This window comes from Hyperolius riggenbachi, chromosome 7 (assembly GCF_040937935.1).
Source record: "Hyperolius riggenbachi isolate aHypRig1 chromosome 7, aHypRig1.pri, whole genome shotgun sequence".
Taxonomy (NCBI): Eukaryota; Metazoa; Chordata; class Amphibia; order Anura; family Hyperoliidae; genus Hyperolius; species Hyperolius riggenbachi.
In genome coordinates, this window is record NC_090652.1 from 145,060,899 (window position 1) to 145,086,080 (window position 25,182).

The following is a 25,182-nucleotide window of genomic DNA, read 5'->3' on the forward strand; positions in this document are numbered from 1 at the left end:
CCCTACATCTTCCATCACCCAGGAGATACAGTGTATTCTCTACATCTTCCATCACCCAGGAGATAGTGTATTCTCTATATCTTCCATCATCCAGGAGATACAGTGCATTCCCTACATCTTCCATCACCCAGGAGATACAGTGTATTCTCTATAGAGCCATATCAATCCATGCCATGCACTGATTAGTACAAGGACTAGAAATTCCAAAACAGGCTGTATGCATGTTTAGTTGACATGACTCTGTGAGATTTATAAGCTATAGGCTCATTATACACCAGCGGTTTTGGATGTGAGCCTGGCTTTTGGGGCATAAACTGAGGACTTGGATATTCTGAAGTGATGCATCATGGGAAACCACAGTTACTCACTTAAAGTGTAACTGTTGCACATAAAATCAAAAATCAATTCTTTATTTCTATCTGGTAAACAAGTAATAAGGATGCTAACCAGGCAATCTAAAAGTTAAAAATCACTATTACTTTTCTTGTTGATAAATGATCATTCCCCAGTTTACCTGACTCTTATTTGGTACATAGCCGTACAAAAGAAGTTGCAAGACATGCTGGGTTGTCATTTTTTGCTTCTTTCCTTCCCCTCAGACTTAACTAATGCAGCCTGATTGGCTGAAGCCTCTTTCTACTGTTTTCCCCTCCCACACCTCTGTTCCTCTCTGATTGGCCAATGTTTCTCATGCTTTCTATTGCAGAGCTGGGTGGGAGTGCCTAAAGACTGGGAGGAGGGCAGGCAATGCATACACATTCAGGCAAAGGAGAGTAAAGGTGGCCAAACACTGCTCGATTTGCCATCAGATCGACCAACAGATAGATCCCTCTCTGATCGAATGTGATCAGAGAGGCATCGTATGGCTGCCTTTACTGCAAACAGATTGTGAATCAATTTCAGCATGAAACCGATCACAATCTGTGGAGCTGCCGCCCCCCGCCAGCTATACATTACCTGATCCGGTCGGCGCGAGTCCCCGCTGGGTTCCGGGTTCCGGCTGGCTTCACTTCTTTCTGTCCGGGGAAGTTTAAGCAGTAGAGGGCACTCTACCGGGACAGGAAGTGAAGCCAGCCGGTCCGGAACCCAGCGGAGAAGAAGACAGCGGAGACCAGGGGACTCGCGCCGGCCGGAGCAGGTAATGTATTGCCGCTGTATTGCATCGGGCATTGGAACGCCGCTATCGACGCACTCCCGACCTGCCGGTGATTGAGCAAAGTCTTCCGCACGGACGAATCGACGGGAACGATTGATTTCAGATGGAAATCGATCGTTCTGTCAGCATTTGCGCAACGATTTCACAGCAGATTTGATCACAGTGATCGAATCTGCTGTATATCGGCGGGAAAATCGTTAGGTGTATGGGCCCCTTTAGGGAGGAAATTACATCAGGTTTGGCTTCAAGATAGATACCGTTAAAATGGAGAATTCTAAGAAGGATTTTCTTTCTTTTTATTTATTTATTTTTTTTTTCTATAGAAAATACACTAAAATCAAAACGTGGACAGTGCAATACATATGTAATGTAAGTAGAGCAAGTGTTCATCTACTTATATATGTTTTTTTTCCTGAGATAGTGTGGCTGACAGCGCCTCTTTAAAGCTTAATTATTGCAAATACCTTCTGTTTTAAGAAGTCAGATTTATATTTATCTTTGCTTTATAGTAGGAGGGTTTTTCCGTCTACTTTAGCCCCCTTATACCTTCCTAGTGGTTTTGGGTCACCATGAGCTATCTGGGTATTGGGATCTAGGAGGAAGTCTTAGTGCTAAGAGGAAACACACAGGGAGGGTATCAATCTGCTCTGTTGATTAGTTCCCTAGTGCTGGAATATTGGTCAGATAAACTGTAGCAGATTGCTCAATCAACCTCCCTCCTGAATGAACTTTAAATTATAAGGCAGAGAGGGCCAACATTTACTGATGAAATGCCTTTTTAAAAAGAAAAACATACCTAAAGCATTTTAGAGAAACATACCTAAAGCATTTTAGAAAAACATACCTAAAGCATTTAAGATTCAACTCTAGCGGCACTAACTTCAGTAGAACTTTCTTTAGACGTGAATGGTGGTTCTGCTGATGTCAGTGCACAGCAACCCAAGCCAGAAGAGGAAATTGGGCTGTGCTGGTGCCAGTGTTTCATATTACAAAGACCTTTTAATCCACCAATCCATCTTCCTTCACTCCTCATTAGAACTAAAAGCTTGTCTAAACAAAAGTTTAGGAGCAGAAGGGGCAACTTCATTATGTGTGGCGTAATATGTGTATTTGTATAAACCACTTGCCCAGGCTGTGTTTTGTGACTCTATAGCATAATGCTTTTATGGTCCTAAAATTCTAAAGATAGTTCCTACTATTCTGTTTGCTGCCTGGCTACTAGTACGTCACTGCTGTCTTTCACCTCGGTCCAAGTGCCACCCAGTATCACGCCTTTAGACCAGGGGTGTCAAACTCAAATACACAATGGGCCAAAATTGAACACTGGGACCAAGTTGTGGGCCAACCTCGATGTCTTGCGGCCACCTTCCTCCCATATACACTTTCCTAGTGTTTAGTGCCTTCCCTTATACATTTCCCTGGTGTCTATTGTCCCTCCCTCCCATGTACAGTTTATTGGTGTCTAGTGGACCTCCCTCCTCTATACAGTTCCCTGGTGTCTGGCGCGCCCACCACCCCATACAGTTCCCTATTGTTTTGTAGCCCCTCTCCCTCCACCATGTGGCTTCCATAGTGCTTAGTCTAGTGCTTTCCTTCCACTCCCATATTGGAAGCATGCAAAACAGATGTCCAAAATTCAAATATATACACAGTGGCTTGCAAAAGTATTTGGCCCCCTTGACGTTTTCCACATTTTGTCACATTACTGCCTCAAACATGAATCAATTTTATTGGAATTCCACGTGACAGACCAATACAAAGTGGTGTACACGTGAGAAGTGGAACGAAAATCCTGCATGATTCCAAACATTTACAAAAAAAAAAAAAACTGCAAAGTGGGGTGTGCGTAATTATTCAGCCCCCTGAGTCAATACTTTGTAGAACCACCTTTTGCTGCAATTAGAGCTGCCAGTCTTTTAGGGTATGTCTCTACCAGCTTTGCACATCTAGAGACTGAAATTCTTGCCCATTCTTCTTATCAAAACCGCTCCAGCTCAGCCAGATTAGATGGGCAGCGTTTGTGAACTGCAGTTTTCAGATCTTGCCACAGATTCTCGATTGGATTTAGATCTGGACTTTGACTAGGCCATTTTAACACATGGATATGTTTTGTTTTAAACCATTCCATTGTTGCCATGACTTTATGTTTAGGGTTGTTGTCCTGCTGGAAGATGAACCTCCGCCCCAGTCTCAAGTCTTTTGCAGACTCCAAGCGGTTTTCTTCCAAGATTGCCCTGTATTTGGCTCCATCCATCTTCCCATCAACTTTTACCAGCTTTAACTGTCCCTGCTGAAGAGAAGCACCCCCAGAGCATGATTTCAGCATATTTGACAGTGGGCATGGTGTGTTCAGAGCAGGGCTGTGGAGTCGGAGTTGGAGTCGTAGTCGAGGAGTCGGCGTCGGGGCAATTTTGGGCACCCGGAGTTGGAGTCGCAGTCGTGGTTTCATAAACTGAGGAGTCGGAGTCTGGAGTCGGGTGATTTTTGTACAAAATCCACAGCCCTGTTAAATATTAGACTAAGGAGTCGGAGTCGAGGAGTCTGAGTCGGGGTTATTTTGGTTACCCGGAGTCGGAGTTGGAGTCGGAGTTTCATAAACTGAGGAGTCGGAGTCGGAAGATTTTTGTACCGACTCCACAGCCCTGGTTCAGAGTGATGTGCAGTGTTTTCCGCCACACATAGTGTTTTGCATTTTGCCCAAAAAGTTCCATTTTGGTCTCATCTGACCAGAGCACCTTCTTCCACATGTTTGCTGTGTCCCCCACATGGCTTGTGGCAAACTACAAACCGGACTTCTTTTGCTTTTCTGTTAACAATGGCTTTCTTCTTGCCACTCTTCCATAAAGGCCAACTTTGTGCTGTGCACGACTAATAGTTGTCCTATGGACACATTCCCCCACCTGAGCTGTAGATCTCTGCAGCTCGTCCAGAGTCACCATGGGCCTCTTGACTGCATTTCTGATCAGCGCTCTCCCTGTTTGGCCTGTGAGTTTTGGTGGACGGCCTTGCCTTGGTAAGTTTACAGTTGTGCCATACTCCTTCCATTTCTGAATGATCGATTGAACAGTGCTCCGTGGGATGTTCAAGGCTTTGGAAATGTTTTTGTAGCCTAAGCCTGCTTTAAATTTCTCAGTAACTTTATCCATGACCTGTCTGGTGTGTTCTTTGGACTTCATGGTGTTGTTGCTCCCCCAATATTCTCTTAGACAACCTCTGAGGCCGTCACAGAGCAGCTGTATTTGTAATGACATTAGATTACACACAGGTTCACTCTATTTAGTCATTAGCACTCATCAGGCAATGTCTATGAGCAACTGACTGCACTCAGACCAAAAGGGGCTGAATAATTACGCACACTCCACTTTGAATTATTTATTTTTAAAAAATGTTTGGAATCATGTATGATTTTCGTTCCACTTCTCACATGTACACCACTTTGTATTGGTCTTTCACATGGAATTCCAATAAAATTGATTTATGTTTGTGGCAGTAATATGACAAAATGTGGAAAACTTTGAGAGGGCTGAATACTTTTGCAAGCCACTGTATATATAGATATACACCAGGTATATATAGATATACACTAATTCTTGCGCTGCCCCTCCGTCTCTGCATAGATTCAGCGTCATATTTGCCCACGGGACAGTGACATGCATGCTTTAGAATAGACTATAGAGAATATATATATATATACACCCATATTTTTCGGACTATAAGACGCTCCTGACCATAGGACGCACCTAGGTTTAGAGGACAAAAACCAGGGGAAAAATATATACTAAATCTGGTACAACCATTGTGAAGGGGCATCTAGTGGATTATGCCCCCTTGGTACCTCATGCCCCTTGTACCTCTTGTGTCTCCCTGTGTCCTACTCTGACCCCCTTGAGTCCTCTTGTGTCCTCATGTGTCCACCTGTTCTCTTTGTGTCCTCCTCTAAACCCCTTTGTGTCCTCAGTTTGTCCCCCTGTGTCCTCCTCAGCATGGACACAGTACAGGGAGTCCCTGACATTGCGGCGGGTAGGAGGTTCGTATTGGCAGGCGTTTACAAGTCAGGAATGGCCTGCATTTGGACTATAAGACATAGTGACTTTTTTCCCCCACTTTTGGGGGAGAAAAAGTGAGTTTTATAGTCCAAAAAATACAGTTTGTATAACTACTTATTTGCCCCTCGTCTAACGTCTGTAATATAGTGCAGTGTTTCTCAACATTTTATCGGTATGCACCCCTTTTAAAGCCCTGTACTCACCAAGTACCCCCTAGCATAGTAAACGTTATCACAAGTACCCCTTGGCAAATATATATTTAATTGTAGTACACTATAATTGGTTCTAAACTATTTCCAAGCATTTACTATTGCTTTTAATTAGTTAAAACACTAATTTGGTGTTGTTTAAATAAGATTTATCATTTTCTGAAACTCTACATTTGTTATTCTTGGTGAAGTATATCAAGCCCAAGTACCCCCTGGAACCAACAGATGTACCCCCTGGGGTACGCGTACCACACGTTGAGAAACTAGGATATAGTGCACATTTATAAAAATAGCTGGCGGTATATAAATGTCACATTAGCAACATTTTAATTTTAGTAAACCCTGGATTTGTATATATCATCTGATGATCAGTAGAAATCCATCACTGTAATAAAGTGTAGATGCAGTGTGTAAACTCCTACAGTCAGTCATGCCTAATGATTCCTGATCATAAATAGATTCGAACCAATCAGTGACGTAATAAGAAAGCCAACCTACAACCTCTGGCTGTTAGCAATGTAGAAATGGCAAGGACCATTAATCACTGACATTCAATCACAAGACAGGGACACTGCTGTCTGAATGCATCCCTGCATTACTGTAATTACTGAAGTGTAGTCCAATATTGACAAAGCCATTTGTTACTGATGGTTACAGAGTTATGCAGAGACACAAGCAGAATGATGACTGCACCCATGTCAATGGGGAAACAATATTTCTTTATGGTAGAGCAACTGGTTATGGATTCATAGAACGGTAGCTTTTATGTAATATGACTGGACTGATTGAACTGAAGAATTCAAGACCTGTTTTCACTTTTCGAATCGGACCAATTTATTTATTACTATTTTGAGATCAGTATGGAAGAATTTAGATTTGACATAACATTTAGCACAATGTAAGCACTTTTTAGTCAGTAAATACTCTTATTTGGCTTACATTGACACCGAGGCGTTGTGGTGCGCCACGTAGGACAATATAAAAGTGCATTGCTAACATGAGGTAATTATATTGTAATGATACATATACATTTTTGGAGGTGCAATGTAATTTCAGGAGGAGGGACATTGATTAAATGAGGCATAAAATGTTTAGTTGTAATCTGGGTGCTGTGGTCAGCCACTGTGAATACTTTTAATGATCTTACCTTGTGTTCATGATAGACTATTGATATTTCATTATAAAGTACATCTGGAGTGAGAGGAAAATGGAAGCTACCATCTTTCTTGCCCTTTGGAAATATGGGTTGCTTGGCTGCTGTCCTGCTTTTCCAGGCTGGGTATTTTGGATTGGTGACAAGCATGCACCCAGTGGAGTCAGAACACTTGTCCTGCTTGCTTATTAAGGGTTAATAAATCAGAAAGTGTTAACATAGGATGAGCACAATGGCCAGGAACTAGTATGTGTTTTCTTGTTCCTCTTACTTCAGATTTTATTTAAAATATCTTTAGATGTGACTATGAAGGGGAATTGCATGTGTGGCAGTTACTGGCTCAGAGAACGCTGGGATTGTTACAAAGTGCGGGACAATAAAAAAAATAATTAAAAGAAAAAAAAAATATATATATATATATATATATATATATATATATATATATATATATATATATAATCGACAGTATTGAAAAATTTTGAATAATTCCTCAAAAAATGTAATGGTGCAGGAGAGATTGTAAATTAATTGATTTATAGAACTGCACTATTTTTTTTCCAGGTTTATGATCATTTCATTTTACAGTTGGGAATAAAGCAGACAGCTCTTAAATGATTACCCGATAGAGCTGTGAAGTGCCTTCCCAGAAACAGAAAACACTTCCCAGAAAACTAGAGGCCCTTCATTATAACCCATCACCTGATGTGAAGTACTTCAGCCCTGGGAGCTAGCAGCCCATGCAACCACAACACATACATTGCATTTTATAGCAATCACATTGGCTATCTGCAGCGATCTGGTTACATCCAGTTAGAGAAGATACTGTTATAAGCTCTTCCTGTCTCCTAAGAGGCCAGCCAGACCATTGCTGTTTGTGTTTTGAGCAATCAGCTTAGAGAGGCCTCTGTTGAAAGACATAAGCAGTTCCCTATGTATCATTTCTACTGGTCCATCTATCCAGGCTTCTAGTCCTACCTGTGACAGGATGTCAGTCCATTTTAAGAAGCTGATGTTACAATCTTGGTGCCAATCAGGAATTGTTCTTTCACCTCTTCTCCCCATATGAGTCATTAGGTGATGCTTTCCATGTAGTCATTCAGTGAGATCACTGTAACCACAATCGCATCATTTCTTAGCTGTCAGCATGTTTATACTAGTGAACATCAGCAGTTGGCAATGTCTGTTTGCTTGTACTACGTGAAAGAGAAACTCCACTATACAGTACTCATGTTTACAATGTCTTCATAGCAAATCCAAGTCAATTCTTGCTGTTAAAATGTAAAACTTAACTATCTTAAAAACTGACTTGTCTGTGAATAACTCCTTATTTTTACTACATACATATTTAAATTATTTTAGCAATATTTGCCCATTGTATAATCTTACCTCACTCTGATTTACATTCTTAAATTTATCAGATGCATCTTTACTGCTAGCTTGGTAAAATGAGCAGGAACATCACTTGATCTCCCAGAATGCTCTGGGGCGGAAGGCTGCATGACATACTGTAATACGCTAAACATAACTGTGAGGGCCGGGCTGTATAGCAATATATATTATTATTATTATTATTATTTAGTATTTATATAGCGCCGACATATTACGCAGCGCTGTACAGTATATATACATATATATATATATATCTCTTGTCACTAACTGTCCCTCAAAGGAGCTCACAATCTAATCCCTACCATTGCCATATGTCTATATTATGTAGTGTAAGTACTGTAGTCTAGGGCCAATTTTTAGGGGGAGCCAATTAACTTATCTGTATGTTTTTGGAATGTGGGAGGAAACCGGAGTGCCCGGAGGAAACCCACGCAGACACGGAGAGAACATACAAACTCTTTGCAGATAGTGCCCTGGCTGGGATTCGAACCAGGGACCCAGCGCTGCAAGGCGAGAGAGCTAACCACTACGCCACCGTGCTGCCCATATAGTTATAAGAATTTCTGTTGCTGAAGCCAGGATAATAAAGGTAAAAAACTGGTACTGTATCTTAAAAAATGAATCACAGTCTACTATAAGTCCTCCCCCCCCCCCCCCACTCTAGACCCTTGTATAACTGTGTATTATTTATCCTCCCCTCACAACACTGGACTGTGTATTAATTATCCTCCTTTCATAATACTGGACAATGTTTTATTTATTCTCCCCTCCAAACACTGGAACATGTATAATTTGCATCCCCCTCACAACACTAGACCATGCTTTATTTTCATCCCCCTCCATAACACTGGACCATGTATATTTTCCTTCACTCGTACACAGGAGGGAGGGGGGTTGTGGAGACTAGCAATCAAGAAAAGCTCCTTTACTGAGATGCATAGTGCAAAGGTGTGCCACGACCTATAAGCCCCAGTGTACCAGTAGCAGTTTGGATGGATAAGTCGGCACCACCAAAATGTAATCAAAAGGTCTTTATTATAGCTCTTTTAAAAATGTTGTCATTGTGGCAGCAACACAAGGTAAACGCACAGTGACAGCCAGGGCTGGCACTTTCGTAGAGGCAAAGGGGCAAATGCGTCTCCCCCCCGCCCCATATGGGTGCAAGGCTGGCTTGCACTACCTGCTACTCGGGTTAATGCACAGCCAAATGTCAGTCGGGTACTCCTGCCACACTCTTCATCGTGCTCCAGCCTTCAGGCTGCATGTTGCTATACCCGTAACGTGCAGGCATGGTTTATCAGTGCGTACATCCCTGCAGGGATAAAGGAAGAGAGGCGCTGGCAGGGAGAAGAAGTACGGAGGGTAGAGTGCAGTGCTGCCTCCTGTGTCCTGCCTGGAGTATGTAAGACTCCACTGTGTGTACACTCTGTAATTGTGTGGGAAAGGAGGAGGGGAATAATGAGGACCTCAGCAATGCTTTTGAGGTGACCTATGATGGACACATAATAATATTGTGTGAAAGGGCCTGGCAACTGGCTTGGCAGTCCTGGGTGTGAATTTGCTGTTGGTGGAGGGGGTGGTGCCGGGTGGAACTGTCAGGGTAGGCCCCAAGGTACTTTTGTCCTAAGGCCCCATTGTAGCTACAACTGGCCTGTTTCTGGCGTGAGCCCTTTTTCAAGCTGCTCTAAAGTGCCCTTGCGTGTCAGCTCACTGCTCATACAATGCTATGGGCCTGCTCTTAGTAATGTGTTTTAACTGATCACATTATTCTAACTCACTGCATGCAGGCTTTGTATTAAAGTCCATGGCCAGTCTCCATAGCAGGTCATACTCATTATTATGTGTACGTTACTGCAACTGCAAGGCTCCCAACTGTCCATTTTTTGGATGGACAATCCCTCTTTGGGAACCAACACCCTCTGTCCTAATTTTTCCCTCCTTCGGGACATGTGTACAGATCTACAGGAGTTGGACAAAATAATGGAAACCCCTAACATTTTGGCATTATAATCTTTGAACGTGTTTTAAGCAATCAAAACTTGACATATGTTACATTTTTTTTTTGTTTATTATTTTTGTTATTAGATATGTTTAATTAAAATATTTGTTTTTTACAGACATTTAAACAAAAGTTGGTTATAATTTATAAAAATGGCAGATTTCTCAGACTTTCAAAGAGGCCAAATTGTTGGTGCTCGTATGGCAGACGCTACTGTAACAGAAACTGCCCAAATGCTTGGCGTTTCAAGAGGTACTGTCACAAAAGTAATAACTGCCTTTGAAAGAGAAGGAAAAACGTACTCAGCAAAACACAGTTGTGGCCGAAAGTCGAAGTTGTCTAAATGAGACCGTCGGACTCTAAATCGAATTGTTAGAAAAGTTCGCAAGACCACAGCTCCTAAACTCACTGCAGAGCTGAATAAACCCCTACAGAACCCAGTTTCCACAAAAACTGTTCGTCGGCAGCTGCACAAATCTGGATTCCACTGCTCTCAAAGACAAATGTTTCAAAGCGTTTAGAGTGGTGTAGAAACCACCAGAATTGGTCCGTCGAGCAGTGGAAAAATGTGATTTTCTCTGACGAATCATAGTTTACCTTATTTCTGACCTCTGGCAAAGTATATGTTTGGAGACAGCCCGTAAGAAGCATTTCATCCGGACTGCCTTCTCCCAACCGTAAAACATGGCGGGGGTTCTGTGATGATCTGGGGTGCTATTTCTTGGAAATCCGCCGGGCCAATAATTTCCCTCCATGGAAAAATTAACAGACAAGACAATTTAGGAATTTTGGGCGACCAAGTTCATCCTATGGTTCCAGAACTGTTTCTGGAGGGGAATGCTATCTTTCAAGATGATAATGCCCCAATCCATACAGCTAGAATTGTTAAAGAATGGCACAAGGAACATTCTAATGAAGTTGAGCATCTCATCTGGCCACCACAATCCCCAGACCTCAACATTATTGAGCATTTATGATCGTTATTAGAGATTCAAGTAAGAAGTCGATTTCCGCCACCATCGTCTCTAAAAGAGCTGGAGGGTGTTTTAACTGAATAATGGGCTAAAATTCCTTTGGAAACGATTCACAATTTTTATGAATCAATTGAGGCAGTAATTGCTGAAAAAGGTGGACACCATATTAAAATGTATTTTGTTTATTTTCAAAGTGTTTCCATTATTTTGTCCAAGCCCCTGTAAGTAAACATATGTATTTTTCTACTGAAAAATGTGTTTGAGTCTAAGCATTATTCCCATCCTTTAAATTGATCATTTCTTATATTTAAATGTTAATATAAATGAAAATGAAACAGGATAGAAAGAACCAGTGTAGGTTGAATTATAAACAACATATTTTTCTTATAAAATCTTTATGGTATGCGTGATTAGGGGTGTGCCGGGGGTGTGGTTAGAGGTGTGGCAAGGGCATGGCTTAAGTGTTCCTCTTTCTTATCTCAAAAGGTTTGAAGGTAACTGACCTCTGTAAACCTAGCCTTAAGGTAGCCATACACTGGTCGATTTGCCATCAGATTCGACCAACAGACAGATCCCTATCTGATCGAATCTGATCAGAGAGGGATCGTATAGCTACCTGTACTGCAAACAGATTGTGAACCGATTTCAGCCTGAAACCGTTCACAATCTGTGGTGGTGGTGGTGCTGCCGCCGCTTCCCCCCATCCCGCATACATTACCTGCTCCGCCGGCGCGACTCCCGGGTCTCCGCTCTTCTTCTCCGCTCTGGTCTGGTCTGGTCTCCGGCATGCTTCCCTTCTTCCTGTCTGGGGGAAGTTTAAACAGTAGAGCGCCCTCTACTGTTTAAACTTCCTGCCGGGACAGGAAGAAGGGAAGCATGCCGGAGACCAGACCAGACCAGAGCGGAGAAGAAGAGTGGAGACCCGGGAGTCACGCCGGCGGAGCAGGTAATGTATTGCAGCTCTATTGCGTCGGTCGTCGGGCACTCGAACGCCGCTAGCGATGCGCTCTTTACCCGAGGGCGATCGACGGTTATTTTCTGCATGGCGCGATTGACGGGATCGGACGGAATGGATCGAAATTCGGTGTGTAGCGCGAACGATTGACAGCAGATTCGATCCCAGTGATCGAATCTGCTGTCGAAACGGCGGCAAATCGGGCCAGTGTATGGCCAGCTTTAGAGGCAGAGGATCAGCAGGCAACTGTTATTGTTTAAAAGGAAATACATGTCAGCCTCTGTATACCTTGCGCTTCAGGTTTTCTGTAACCGCTTCCGGACCAGCGCGGTTGAAATTTACGTCCTGCTTGTGGATGTGTGGCTCTGACAGGACATAGATTTCAAAGATTGGCATTGCGCTCTCGCCGAACGCACTGCTCTCCCATCGCTGCAACTCTCGCACTGCTGTCTACTGTATATGGTATGTGAGCAGGTCAATCCCATTGGCTTTCCTTGATGGACAGCGTCGGGAACCAATTAAAGTGACTCCTGACCAGCTTACAGCGCTGAGGCGATGGTAGATCGATGGGTCTATGCGGTGATTTGACGGTAAGCAGCGTTTTGCGGCACCAGCAGCCTGTGGTCCTTAAAAAGAACCCGAGGTGGTTCTTTTTTTTTGGGGGGGGGGGGGGTGCAGATGGGACAAAGGGGCATATTCTCTGCCTCATGACATGCCTCTGTGTCCCCCCACCACCGTGCTATAGCCCCCCAATATTGGCAACAGTATTTGTTGCCTTCTTGAAAGTAAACACAGTAGAGAGGGGAATTCCCTGTTCAAAACGCCCGCCAGGGCTGTGTCGTCTGCCAGGGCAGCGTCGTGACCCAGAGGTCTTGAAAGTGAAAGTGGGCCAGTGCTGCCCACAGGAGCGGTGGGGAACTGCGGTTTTTGAGGCTACCTGATCCGCTTAGCCCCCCCGGATCAGGTAGCCTGCATTTTTTCATTTTATGAGCCCAGTAGTTAGACGAAAAACTAGACAGGACCTTTGCTTTGCCTGTAAATGCAGTACACTAGATGTTGGTGAAATGAGGACCTGTATACCAGTGACATCATATCTATAGATTACAATGGGCATCAAATGGCAGTTGAATGGCTAAAATATTTAACTCAGATTTTCCATCCACATATTACAAATACATATAATGAATTCAGACTTGTTTGTGTCCCCTGAACACATTAGAGACTTAGGTTTCTCATTACTGTTTGGCCTGTTGTGTAAAAATATATACTGTATATTTTTTTTTTATTTTTGGTCTCTGAAGTAATCCTTAATGTTTTTTTTATTTGTTTTGGAGTTTGTCTCTTTATGATTTGGACGGGATTTCAAGCTTGGAATATAGCCTGTGGTAGATGCATTTTGAACTCATTGACAGCGTTGTTTTATTGGCCAGGTCACATATTTGCAAATCCCAGGGTACTTCCTGTTTGTGCAATGCTTGTGTTCCCTGTATGTGTTTATCCTCACACACTAAATAGGTGAGAGAGAGCTGGGAGGGACGGATGGTGAGATGATAGACTGTCTGTAGTGCTATCCTCAGGCAAGTCTTGCCCTCAGTTGGGCAGGGCTCTGCTGCTAGGCTTCCCGTCTCCCTTGCCTGATTGAGGAGTGTTTTCTCTTGTTTGGGATCCTGCAGCATCTCAGAATGTTTTACAGAAAGTGAAGGCATTTCATTGCAACTTGCAGCTTCTTCTGTGTGTACAGTAAGACTTGACTTTATTTTCTGTTGCTTGGGTTCATTAAATATGTGTAACATTTATTGCATCCTCTTCTGGCTTTATAATCTGACTTTACTGTCAGAGAAATGAATGAAAACATACCAAAGATAACTGTTACCTGCGAGACACAGTAGAAGGGCGTGTAACAAGTCCATGTCTGCAGTTTGTTTTGATTTGATTTGTTACTTTCGCCCATATAAATAAACAGACTACCGGTAGTTTGAGCATAGATTTTCAGTTCAGTAATCCTGCTTTTCTGTTGAGAAACCTTTTTATTCTACTAGATTTTGTGAAATACGATTTCTTACTGGCTGCTATCTGCTTCTACACTCAATGCTTTGCCCAATGAGATACAAATCATGATTTGATGTTTTCTTGGATTGACAGTAGTGATCAGATAGCTCAGTGTAGCATTTGGAATCTGGTTGCCTTGGGAAACTGATACTTGTTGTGTGTTTTTTTTTAGAGTCCAGCCCAGTTATTGTTATGTATATTAAATTGTGTTGTAAAATACTTTGCTAGTTGACCATGCAATGGTTTAATTTGTCTTTTTCTAAGTAACAAAGTTCTGATTTCAGAGACCTTTTGGTCACTAGTTTGTTCATTGACTTATAAGATCAGGACTCTCTCATAATGTATATGTGTATTTTTATTATCTCATTTACCTATTGCAATGCCTGCTATACAACCTTATTATCTTGTTTATCCATATTATTATTATAATAAAATGGTATTTATATAGTGCTGACATCTTCCACAGCGCTTTACAGAGTACATAGTACATAGAGCTCACAATCTAATCCATACAATAGTCTTATGTCTATTGTAGTCTAAAGCCCAATCTACACGGTACAATTCTTTATACGATACGATTACGAATCTATTTACGATCCGATTAAATCCGTCATGTCCGATCGGGATTCGATTCGATGCAGTTCGATTTGCCATTGTTTTGCAATGGTAAATCGAATTGAATCGAATCCTGACTGGACATGTTGGATTTAATCGGATCGTGAATAGAATTGTAATCAAATCGTATAAAGAATCGTATTGTGTAGATTGGGCTTAAAGGTGGCCCCACACCATACAATTAAAAGATCCAATTTTACACCAATTCGATAAATACGATCGGTTGTTGCTGTGACCACTATGGCTATTGCTACACCCTTGTACAGCAGCACAGGAGATGTTAACTTTGGGCAGAATAATTCAGAAAGAATAATAAGCATGCAATGGCTCTTCAGTATGTGCTGGCTATAATCAGGCAAACCATTGTTACCTTCCTGACATAATTTGGATACCTGTGGTACTGTCTCCTATTGATCATATTACAGCCGACATTGATTAGAACATTGCCACTGCTAGCTTCTTTACCTGATACAGCCCTCAATTGTCTGGAGTCAGTACCTAACTAGTAAGGAGTTATTGGGCAATAATCTCTAATGCACTGCGGTGGCCTACTCTTGGATGCTGCAGCTCTCAATTGCTTTCTGACAGGAGAAAAGCACTGTACAGATGTTGGCATTTAATTTAGGCTGGGTTCACAGTGGGCATTGCGTTGCATTCCCTGTAACAACACGAACATGATTGAACGGGAGGGTCTCACTGCACACTGTCCACGCGTTGGGATGGTGCACATGGTGAAGCATATAGTCAATGAAAGGTATGCTTCACTGTCACTTAACGTGCTCTTTTTGCAATGATACAGTGCTTGAAGTGCATCTGGATGGCGCACATGGTTATACCGCACTGCAGCCGCCGCATTGTGAACATCACATAGGTAGTGCATTGCAGTGCGGAAAGCCGCGTTACAAAGTGGCCTCTACAATGCAACGCTTCACTGTGAATATAGCCTTAGTGTTTCCATTTCGCACCACTCCTATCAGCAGTCTATAGCCACAAAAGAACATTCATCCCTGGTCAATGGTTAGTAAATGTCATGAAATAAGGAGGACTTCAGTTTTTAATAGGTTTTGCATGATGTATCAAATAGAATTTCTAATTTATTAAAAAAAAAAAAAACCTCTTGTAGGGTATGGCCAGCTTCAGCCTGATGGGCAGGTCCTCCTCTTTCATACCATGCTGTTGTGATTATTCTCTCAAGTTTGTAATCTTTACCTCATGCTGATTGACACTGGTGAACTTCACAATATGTTACTGCTTTATTGATAACTGATAAGAGCTTGTAGTAATAAAGAACCCAGCAGCTAGATAGAAACAGTCAGAAAATATCTACAGCTAAATCTGTCTTCCTATCTCTGTACTGGAGAGCTTCAGTGTCATCCCCCCACACACACCCTGCAGCCAAGTCCTTGCTTTGTTTACAGGCATGTTAAAGTGAATGTGACGTTTGCAGTGTGTAGGCTTTGTAGTATATGTGTTCAGCATGTCTCTCCTGCAGTGTATCCCTGTTGGTGTCGGCTCACAGCTTTGATAAGGCAGCATGCTTTGCATACCAGAGAGCTGCACAGACTTGCATCAGGGCCCAGTTTTGTTTAGAAAACTCTTTGAGATTCCCCGAGCATATATATATATATATGACAATGCAAGGGACCACTGTTAAATGGAAACATATGTCTGACCAGAGCTCACCAGTGGTCTGCAAAACCATAACATATGGGAGAGCTCCTTCCTGGACATACAGCCCTGCAGTGTCATTTACCTTCCAGTGGTCTCATTTCTACAGCTCAGCTGAGCTCACAATGATAATGAAAAGCATGGTGAATGAAAATATTATTGCCAACACATCGTTACTTGTCAGTCATCCATTTCCCAAGGCTTGCTAGCCTACAGTAATGTTTAACAAGCAAGGGACGGCCATTATTTACATCGGAACAAAGAGCATGTAAAGACAAATGCATTCTTCTTCAGGCTGCAGTTAGTATGAAATGAGTAGACTTGTTGTCAGTAAGTGTTTGGTAGGAAATCTATAATCATACCTAGCAGGGCTGAGGCATTGGAGCAGTACTGGGGTGCTATTGCTGGGTTTTCTCCAGCAATAATGCCAGACAGAGTACCACAGCAGCATTGCATGCATATGCCCAGTGCCATTTACAGGTTCTCTTTAGTTTTACTTGTTTTACTTTTAAGTACTTTCCAATGCGGGATGTGGATTTGCAGATTTCAATCTACAAGTTTATTCTTCTAGAAAATGTCAAGGATGGCACTGTTATAGCTGAACTGCAGACACAATTAAATTAAATGACCACTACAACAACAACAAAAAGTAAGCAGTTAAAATCTGACAGAACTGACAGGTTTTGGACTAGTCTATCTCCTCTCGGGGGATTCTCAGGATTTTCTTTGTTTTCAAAAGTATTTCCTGAATGGCTGTTGCTAGAACTGCCAACATAGTGTGTAAGTGAGTAGGGAGGTTGGCGGGTATCCTACTATTTTGGCAGTTAGACTTAGTAACTGTTATTCTGGAAATTCTTTTGAAAACAAAAAACCCTGAGAATAACCCATGAACTGCTTTATTTTCCTCTGTAGGGGTCTTTAGGCCCTTTAACATGTTGGGCATATGCTATACAATTTATGGTACAGTAAGGAAATGGTTGATAACTTACTTTTAGTGTTTACCTAGTCCACCAACTTGCACCATTAGATATTGCACAACTACAGGGAGAGTCAAATACCTACTCACCAAGCAGCACCTGGCTATAGTCTGCAGGGTAAAGCCTGCCAGCAAATGTAAATGCACAGTACATGTGGCTGGACCTGCACTACCAGATCTAGCTCGGGCTGAACCAAATACACAATCTTCTCTATACTACAAGGAGACATTGTTTTACATAGTAATGTGGCAGCAGGGACGGTGTGTGCAGCCTGGCACCATCCCTCCTGGAACCTTCACTCCTCCCAGGAGTGTCCTCTAGCTTGGCCACTCCCTCTCGCTCCCATGTCCAGGAATTCTTATGAGTGTCACCTCTCCTTTGGAAATCTCTCCCCGCAGCCTGTCTATCACGCTCCTAACCTGTAAACCGTCTAACATACTCTCAAAACACACCTGTTCAGATAAGCCGTAAAATTTGCTATAGCAAATGGAGGTAGCAGTGTAGGTTCACTGCCTCATCTGCTAAACCCGGTGTCTCTTTCCCTAGTGTCTCCAGCCCACTACCCTCTAGAATTTAAACTCACAAGGGCAGGGACCTCCTCCTAGTGTTTCTCATACAGCTGCAATTTATCATATGAACATGTACCACCAGCATTGGTGATGTCTCAGACCACACATCTGCTATGTATGTATTTGCACTTGTATCGCTGGATGCTTTGATTGTACAGAGTTTTGAACATCTCGAGTATCTATTCTCCCCAATATTTGTACAGCACTGCAAAAGATGTTGGCATTATAGAAATAAAAACATAAAAATAAGTGAAGGGGGGAGGGGGGGGGGGGGAATGTAATCATAGAGTGAATACATGGAAGTATCCTGCAAGTTCTTGTCTGCTGTAGTCAGTCAGTTTGGTTGAGACACTGAATATCTTTCAGAGCTGGCCATTGCATAGAGCACCCCACCTTCTAATGCATACTGTACGTGATATTAAAAGGTGCATTCTCCATATGTGTGTGCACATCAACACCGGTTAATCAGCCAGCAGGTAAAGTATTCAGCTCTATACAGGGGATATTTAATAAAGGGATTGTATTTAATGCTGGGTACACACCATACGTTTTCCCGCTCGATCCGCGGGTCGATCGGGATCATTTAGACTATTTTCGACATGCTCGATTCAGGCTGCCGTCAATTTGGCATACTTAACATGCAAATAGATGGCAGAAATAGTCTAATCGATCCCGATCGACCCACGGATTGAGCGGGGAAACGCATGGTGTGTACCCAGCAATTAGGTATGTTCACTCTGGAATGAGATGTAAAAGAAATTCCTGTAAGTGGCTGGCAGCCTTTTAACTGCAGATAAGGCAGAAACGTGCATGTTCATGTTCCTGACAGAATGCTGCAGGAGAAAAGAAAAAACTAAATTGCTTTGTGCAAACAGGCTCTGTTAGGCAGGAGATTGACTTGGCCTGTGACTACAACAGACCTGCTTTGGAAGGTATTTTGGTTAGTTGTAGTAGTTCTAGTGTATACATGTGTACATCGTGTTGTATTAGGACTGTTTACATGCTATTAAACTTGACAATAGATGGCGAGTTTGTGTGCACTTCAGGCAGCGTATTTAGCCTGATGGGGATGCAGCTCTTGTCACTCATAGGGCAGTAGGTCTTGCTGATTCCGCAATGTCCTCTCCAGTACATCTGCACAGTATTTCCATCACAGAGGAGATTTTCCCACAGAAGATAGTGTGGGGGCGTGAGCAAACATTAGAGAACACATAGACAGCACATCATCTACCCGGTTCTTCCACCCCCCCCCCCCCCCTCCTTTATCTGCGCAGACATGAGGCCATGAGCTAAGAGTTTAAAGGGAAAGCCAAAACCCAGGCTTTGCCCGCTCGCGTATAATAATAATGCAAACATTTGTATAGTGTTTTGCTCCTGTCCTGACTCAAAACACTTATTAGTACTTATTAGTAAAGTGCTCTCCACAGCTCTGCATGTGATTTCTATTATCTCTGCTACTCTCTGCTTCTAATCTGCTGTCAGCAAAGCAGGACCTCCAAGGTTCCACATATCAAAGGCTACACAGTTCCTTGCAAGTAATTTGTGTTTTAAGGAGGCAAAATTACATTTAGCTTAGCTTTTCAATAGAGGGCTTTTTGGTCTCTTTTAGCCCTTTATACATGGTATTCTGGGTCACCATGAGCTGCCTGGGTATTCCTAGTTCCTTGTGAAAGAGACAGACAACTGACGTTCACATGTTGTCTATGGGAGATGTACATGCTCATTTTATAAACTGTAAACTGTAAATCCCATTTAAACTTGTGACATGCAGTGGCCTACCTATGGGGGGTGCGACTAGGGCACGCTGCTCTGGGTGACAGTGAGATAGGGATGACAGATTGTACCCCGGATGGTAGGGTACCATGCGCCTCAAATTGCTGAAACGCCTCTCGCTCCCTGTAGCCTCGCAGCCACTGCTGCATCCTGCCCCGACCAGCTATTTCCTGGTGCCAGCGTCCCCTCTCTCACCCAAATCAGGCCGCAGTGAAATCTGCTGCAGTGCAGGTATCCGACAGGAGAGCTTCTGGAGCGCTATCCATATCAGCTGTGGGAAAAGAAGCAGCAAGGCTGATGAAGCGGTCAGTGTTGCTGTATGGTAAGAGGCTTGTGAAAGAGGGAATGGGAGGTTGGTGTTTCCACGGAGCACACTGTCCCTGCAATTAAGGGGCACTGTGTAAGCTGGTTGCTGTCTCACATGGAGCACACTGCTCTTGCAGTTAGGTGGCACTGTGTAAACTGGTTTAGCTATCTGGGTCTGGGAGGGAATGGGAGGTTGGTGTTTGCATGGGGCACACTGCTCCTGCAATTAGGTGGCATTGTGTAAGCTGCTTTACCTGTGGGTCTGGGAGGGAATGGAGGTTGGTGTTTGCATGGGGCACACTGTTGCTGCAGTTAGTTGGCACTGTGTAAGCTGGTTTAGCTATCTGTGGGTCTGGGAGGGAATGGGAGATTGGTGTTTGCATGGGGCACACTGTTGCTGCAGTTAGGTGGCACTGTGTAAGCTGGTTTAGCGATCTGTGGGTCTGGGAGGGAATGGAGGTTGGTGTTTGCATGGGGCACACTGTTGCTGCAGTTAGGTGGCACTGTGTAAGCTGGTTTAGCTATCTGTGGGTCTGGGAGGGAATGGAGGTTGGTGTTTGCATGGGGCACACTGCTCCTGCAATTAGGTGGCACTGTGTAAGCTGCTTTACCTGTGGGTCTTGGAGGGAATGGAGGTTGGTGTTTGCATGGGGCACACTGTTGCTGCAGTTAGGTGGCACTGTGTAAGCTGGTTTAGCTATCTGTGGGTCTGGGAGGGAATGGGAGATTGGTGTTTGCATGGGGCACACTGTTGCTGCAGTTAGGTGGCACTGTGTAAGCTGGTTTAGCTATCTGTGGGTCTGGGAGGGAATGGAGGTTGGTGTTTGCATGGGGCACAATGCTTCTGCAATTAGTTGGCACTGTGTAAGCTGCTTTAGCTGTCTGTGGGTCTGGGCAGCCACTAATTATGGCGGGCAACCTGGGATGATATGAGAGCTGGTGAAAGAACACACCGTCAACATATGTACTTACTGAGTGGTTGTACATAGAACGCAGTAAAAGGTTGCATTATGATTATATAGGTCCGTACCCATGACACAATTTTTTAAGGGGACTTTTTGGCGACAAACAATAATTTCTCATGATATTGTGTGACATCATTTAACTAAAATGAGTTCAACTATGTTTAGTGACGTGCAACAATTGTGGCTGTCATGTAAGATCATTGAACAACGATCATTCAGATCCCCATTGAGCAACGAGAACATTTTACCACAGTTTGTTAAACTGTCGTTACTGTGATCGTGATGATGGTTCGAGGAAACGATCGTTGGTTGGCGCTGATCTCCTGTCAATCTTCATGTGGATACTTGGCTTATGTCTCTCTTCCTTTGAGGTGTATTGAAAGAGAGGCGTGAATAGGATGCAAGGACAAGAAGGCCGTGTGTAGTTGACACTGGAGCACAACGCTATATAACTAAATTTTATTTGGATTGTGCCAGTGCAGCAGCAAAGGAACAAAACCTGTTCTAGATTTCCTTTCTTTAAGTAATTTGAGCTAGTTTTATGATGTAAGGTTCCAGGGGAGAAGATGAGCAGCAGCAGGTAGGGCTGGTGCACACCGGAGTGCTTCTGGAGCGTTTTTTTTAAAATGCTTGCTGGAGGAAAACCACTTGGCTAGTGAAAGTGAATGGGATGGTGCACACCAGAGCAGTTCGTTTTTTCCACAACTACAAACTCGGGGTCTGCAGCATTTTTTAGATTTCTGAGGCGTTTCTGCCTCAAAGTTAAAGTATAAGAAAGTGGAAAACCGCTCTGAAAAACGCTAGATCAGAGCTGTTTTCCAAGCGTTTTTCTTACAGAAGCTGTTCAGTAACAGCTTTTACTGTAACAATATTTGTAATCTGCAACACAAAAACGCTCCAAAAACCGCTAGGCATGTTTAGAAAACGTCTCTAAACATGCCTAGAATCGCTCTGAAATCTGCTTCAAAAGCCTCTAGCATTTTGCAGATCTGCTAGAGGTTTTTGGTGTGCATTGGCCCGTAGAGAGGTTGTGTTTGTGTGTGTGCATGGGCGCGCATGCACACGTGTTTGTGCGTTAAAATATTACATTAGTTAGCTCGCTCATATCCTGTCATGGCCATTTTTTGCTGCGGCGCGTTAAGTGCGCTGCACGCACCCCTTTTCTCCACAATTGTGCCGCAAAGCACTTAATACGCCGCCCTTTCACTTTTTTGATGGGGGGGGGGGGGGGTGGTGTCTGTAAATAATTTAGTCCTGGTGACATGTATCATTGAATGTAGTTACTGCTACTTTACCAAGCCCTGTGTACAGAATGCTGTGTAATCATATTAACAGTGATGTCACCAATTAGAATATTACTTGTGATAGTCAGTATCGGAGTGATCCAACACTGGATGACCTTATGCTAGGTACACACCATACAATTTTGTCCAATTTTATTGTCGATAGTTTTTCTGATCGATTTCTCATTGAAGTGAATGGGAATGGATAAGAAAAGATAAGAGAATATAATCGGAAATCGATCGGAAAATCGAATTGGAAATCGATTGGATGGAAAATCAACCGAAAAAAACGCATTGTGTGTACTCAGCATAAGAATTGTTCATCTATTATAGCCTAGCTTTTATCCATGTATTAATAAAAATGTATATGCATACTAAATGTAGTGGTGTTTTGGTGTATATGTTTGTTTGTTTTTTAATAGGCTTATATGCAAGCATAACGTGTACATCACAATATCAACAATTCATGTAGTGTAAATATACGATATATATTTTTATTCATGCATTTAATGAATGATAAGTTTGGAACCCAAGAAAGCAGTACTTGTCCATACATTCCCACCATGCTACATGAGTAATAGGCTGCCCGGAACAGGATTCCTTGTCATTAGTTTTCCCAACATCTCCCCTATATTGTATTGATGGGTATCAAGCTTTGTGATTCCTGTACTGTTTGTTTGTATACTGTGGAATGTTAGTTGCTTTAACCATGTAAAACAAAGTAAGCAAGCCTAGGTAAAGTTTGTCACCACTGCTTGCAGTAGACATAGCAGAACTGGACAGATTGCATTTTTTTCCTCAGTAGAAATGTAATGCCAGTTTAGTTTTAGCAGATAAGTGTTTAAACTAGAGCAAAAAAAAAACCTGTAAAATGTAAAATATATCCGTATACAATTCCATTTATTTTTCCCAAAGTACAAAAAACCAAACATTACTTTTTTCTTTTGGCACGATCACAGAAGCAGATTTGTCCAGTTTTGGACTAGTCAGTCAGCTCATGGGGATATTCAGTCATTACAAAAGCACTTACTGAACTCTAGTTGATCAGTCCAAGTCCTAAAATAGTCTGCAAGCGAGTAAGGAAGTTGACTGACCTCTTTATACACTCCAGGTCATACATGTCACACTCCAGAGCCATTCTATTTGGCCCCCCAAGTGGTTTCCCTAATTTTCATTATGTATGGCCCACTCTAGACCACCAGGGAAGCTATATTGGAGGTGAAGCCCTAAATCACCAGGGAAGCCATATGGGGGAGGGAGAGGGAAAGTACTGTATAGAGGTGGGATGGGGTCTAGTAGACACCAAGGAGCTGTATAGGGGAGGAAGGGGCCACCAGACACCAAAGGAACTGTTAATGGGAGGGAGGGAAGGGTGGTCAGTAGACACCATAGAACTGTATAGGGGTGGGAGGGGATCCACTAGACACCAGGGAACTGTGTAGGGGAGGGGTGGGCACTAGACATCAGGTACCTGTATAGGGAAGGGAGGAGGCATTAGACACCAGGTAACTGTATAGGGGAGGGATGCTAGACATCAGGAAACTATATAAGGGAGGGCATTAGACACCAGGGAGCTTTTATAAGGGAAAGAGGTGGCCACTAGATGTTGAGGTTGGCCTGTGACTTGGACCCAGTGTTACATTTCAGCCTGCTTTGTATTTGAGTTTGACACCCTTGCTCTAGATCCTTTCCATGGAGTGCTAAAAGTAATGCTACAAATCCCCTATGAGGAGATTAACTAGTTCAAAATCTGTCTGATTTTCACTGCCTACTGTAAGTGACAGCATTTTTTGCACAAGTTATCTTTTAATATATCAGCGCTGAGTAATATGGTGGCACTTTATAAATAAATAAAATAATAAATAAATAAATAAATAATATTGGTGCAGTTGTTTACTATATCTTCCACCTTGGCAGCAGACTATACAACCATCAGGTACAGGCGGTCTCCTACTCACAGCTTCCTTTCCGGGAGTTTGTACCGTAAGTTGAATTTGGACATACCCTATGTATAGTATAAACTATGTTTTTGTTGTTTTGATAGTGCTTTTAAAGTGTTTTGAATTACTGTTTTGAACAGTTTATACAATACTGTAACATATAACCACAAAAATATGGATCAAAAACTGTATTGCACATTCTGTACATATAGACAGCTTTGCTTGTATCTCTGAAGAGTTATAACTGGAGTTGTTCGTAAGTAGGGGACTGTCTGTAAATAGAAGTATCATTGTGTAGTGAGCACTAGAGAAGGTCGTGGATATGCTAATGATTCTGGCTTGCATGCTCATTGTATGCACTTGGAAATGGGCCAGTCAGATGCATTTCCTGACAGTTTTGATTGGCCTTGTTGCAAGCACCATACAATTTCCATGCATGTCATAATTTAATATCTCATCGATCATTGATGATGATTCGGTAAGCTACCAAAATGTTGCTCTTGTTATCTGACTCTGTCAGCAATAATGTGTTGTCTTGTTGTTGTAGCTCCAGCGCCGCTCACAGATGAGCGTGGGAATATTCTCTGCTCTCCTCCTGGCCCCCTGTAGCAATGGGTCAGGTCACTATGTAATGTCAGTCATTCTAAATCTGTACTGCCTGGGCTGCACACAGCTCCCAATCACTTCCTCCTGTCACTTCTCTACAACAGCTTTAAAGCGCATGTTATGTTTAGGCACAGTTGTTTTTGCTTGGTTGTTTTTTGTGCGTGTATGTAATAGAACATTACTGTAACATAATTAAGCACACAAAAGTAAAAAGGTTGTAGTTTTTTCATACAACAAAGAAAGAAATCTAACTGTAATACTAGCTTATATGTACTCACTAACTGTCTAACTGTTCACACTCAGTTCTTCAAAAGTTTTTGATGCATTATTTATGTCAAACAGCGCCCTGATGCAGAAAACACTGTGTCTGAATTTGGAATAAGGAGTATACTGGTCAGAATCCTGCAGGGCAATGTCCCAGTGGGGGATTCTAAAGAGCATAGTACATAGCACTATACAGTAAGTTTAACGGTACAGATTACAAATGCTAAGCAAGCAATCATGAATACGTGACACAGCAGGGGACAAGGACCTGCCCAATCAGGTTTAC

At 42.7% G+C, this 25,182-nt stretch overlaps 1 protein-coding gene across 7 annotated transcripts in view; it reads left to right on the forward strand.

Annotated features, from left to right (window-relative positions):
- The window catches only part of MRTFB (myocardin related transcription factor B), a 422,849-nt gene that overhangs the window by 254,421 nt on the left and 143,246 nt on the right, over positions 1-25,182 (forward strand). Inside the window, exon 1 of one of the 7 annotated variants that reach the window (XM_068244727.1) lies at positions 13,535-13,612. The exons of 5 other annotated variants lie outside the window; for them this stretch is intronic. Coding sequence is in view for 1 of the 2 variants with exons in the window: in XM_068244726.1 (XP_068100827.1) it covers position 13,621 (1 nt within the window). In the remaining variant the exon portion in view is untranslated. Of the gene's footprint in view, positions 1-13,534; positions 13,622-25,182 lie in introns of those variants that run through there. One more of the 7 variants, XM_068244726.1, reaches the window with a different exon arrangement.